Source organism: Haliaeetus leucocephalus, unplaced genomic scaffold (genome assembly GCF_000737465.1).
Source record: "Haliaeetus leucocephalus isolate CR32 unplaced genomic scaffold, Haliaeetus_leucocephalus-4.0 Scaffold227, whole genome shotgun sequence".
Taxonomy (NCBI): Eukaryota; Metazoa; Chordata; class Aves; order Accipitriformes; family Accipitridae; genus Haliaeetus; species Haliaeetus leucocephalus.
Window position 1 is genome coordinate 303,693 of NW_010972663.1, and position 424 is coordinate 304,116.

A 424-nucleotide genomic window follows, 5' to 3' on the forward strand; every position below is an offset into this window, starting at 1 on the left:
GGAGGGGTTGGGGACAAACCCCCCCCCTCCCCAACGCGTGTGGGGGGGACACACGACACGACAGGCGGGGTGGCGGGTGGTCCTGGGGACACCCAGGGGTGTCCCTTTGTCCCCCCCCCCCCACCATGGCAGGAGGGGGAGATGCCGGACGAGGTGAACATTGACGACCTCCTGGAGCTGGAGACGGATGAGGAACGAGCGCAGAAGCTGCAGGTGTGGGTTTTTTGGGGGGGGGCACCCCACACGAGTTTTGAGTGGGCGAGGCCCACGTGTGACACCCCCCCTCCTCACATCCCGCCCCCTCTTCCATCCATCCAGGGCATCCTGAGATCGTGCACTGCTGACACTGAGGTACGCACCCCTGGGGTGGGGTGGGGGGGCACGCGTGGGGTGGTGACATGAGTGTGGGGGGGGGGCATGGTGC

At 67.7% G+C, this 424-nt stretch overlaps 1 protein-coding gene across 1 annotated transcript in view; it reads left to right on the top strand.

Annotated features, from left to right (window-relative positions):
• Nucleotides 1–424, top strand: part of PPP1R14A (protein phosphatase 1, regulatory (inhibitor) subunit 14A) — a 1,673-nt gene that overhangs the window by 915 nt on the left and 334 nt on the right. Inside the window, exons 2-3 of the mRNA XM_010567200.1 lie at nucleotides 133–213; nucleotides 319–351. Coding sequence (XP_010565502.1) covers nucleotides 133–213; nucleotides 319–351 — 114 coding nt within the window. The remainder of the gene's footprint in view (nucleotides 1–132; nucleotides 214–318; nucleotides 352–424) is intronic.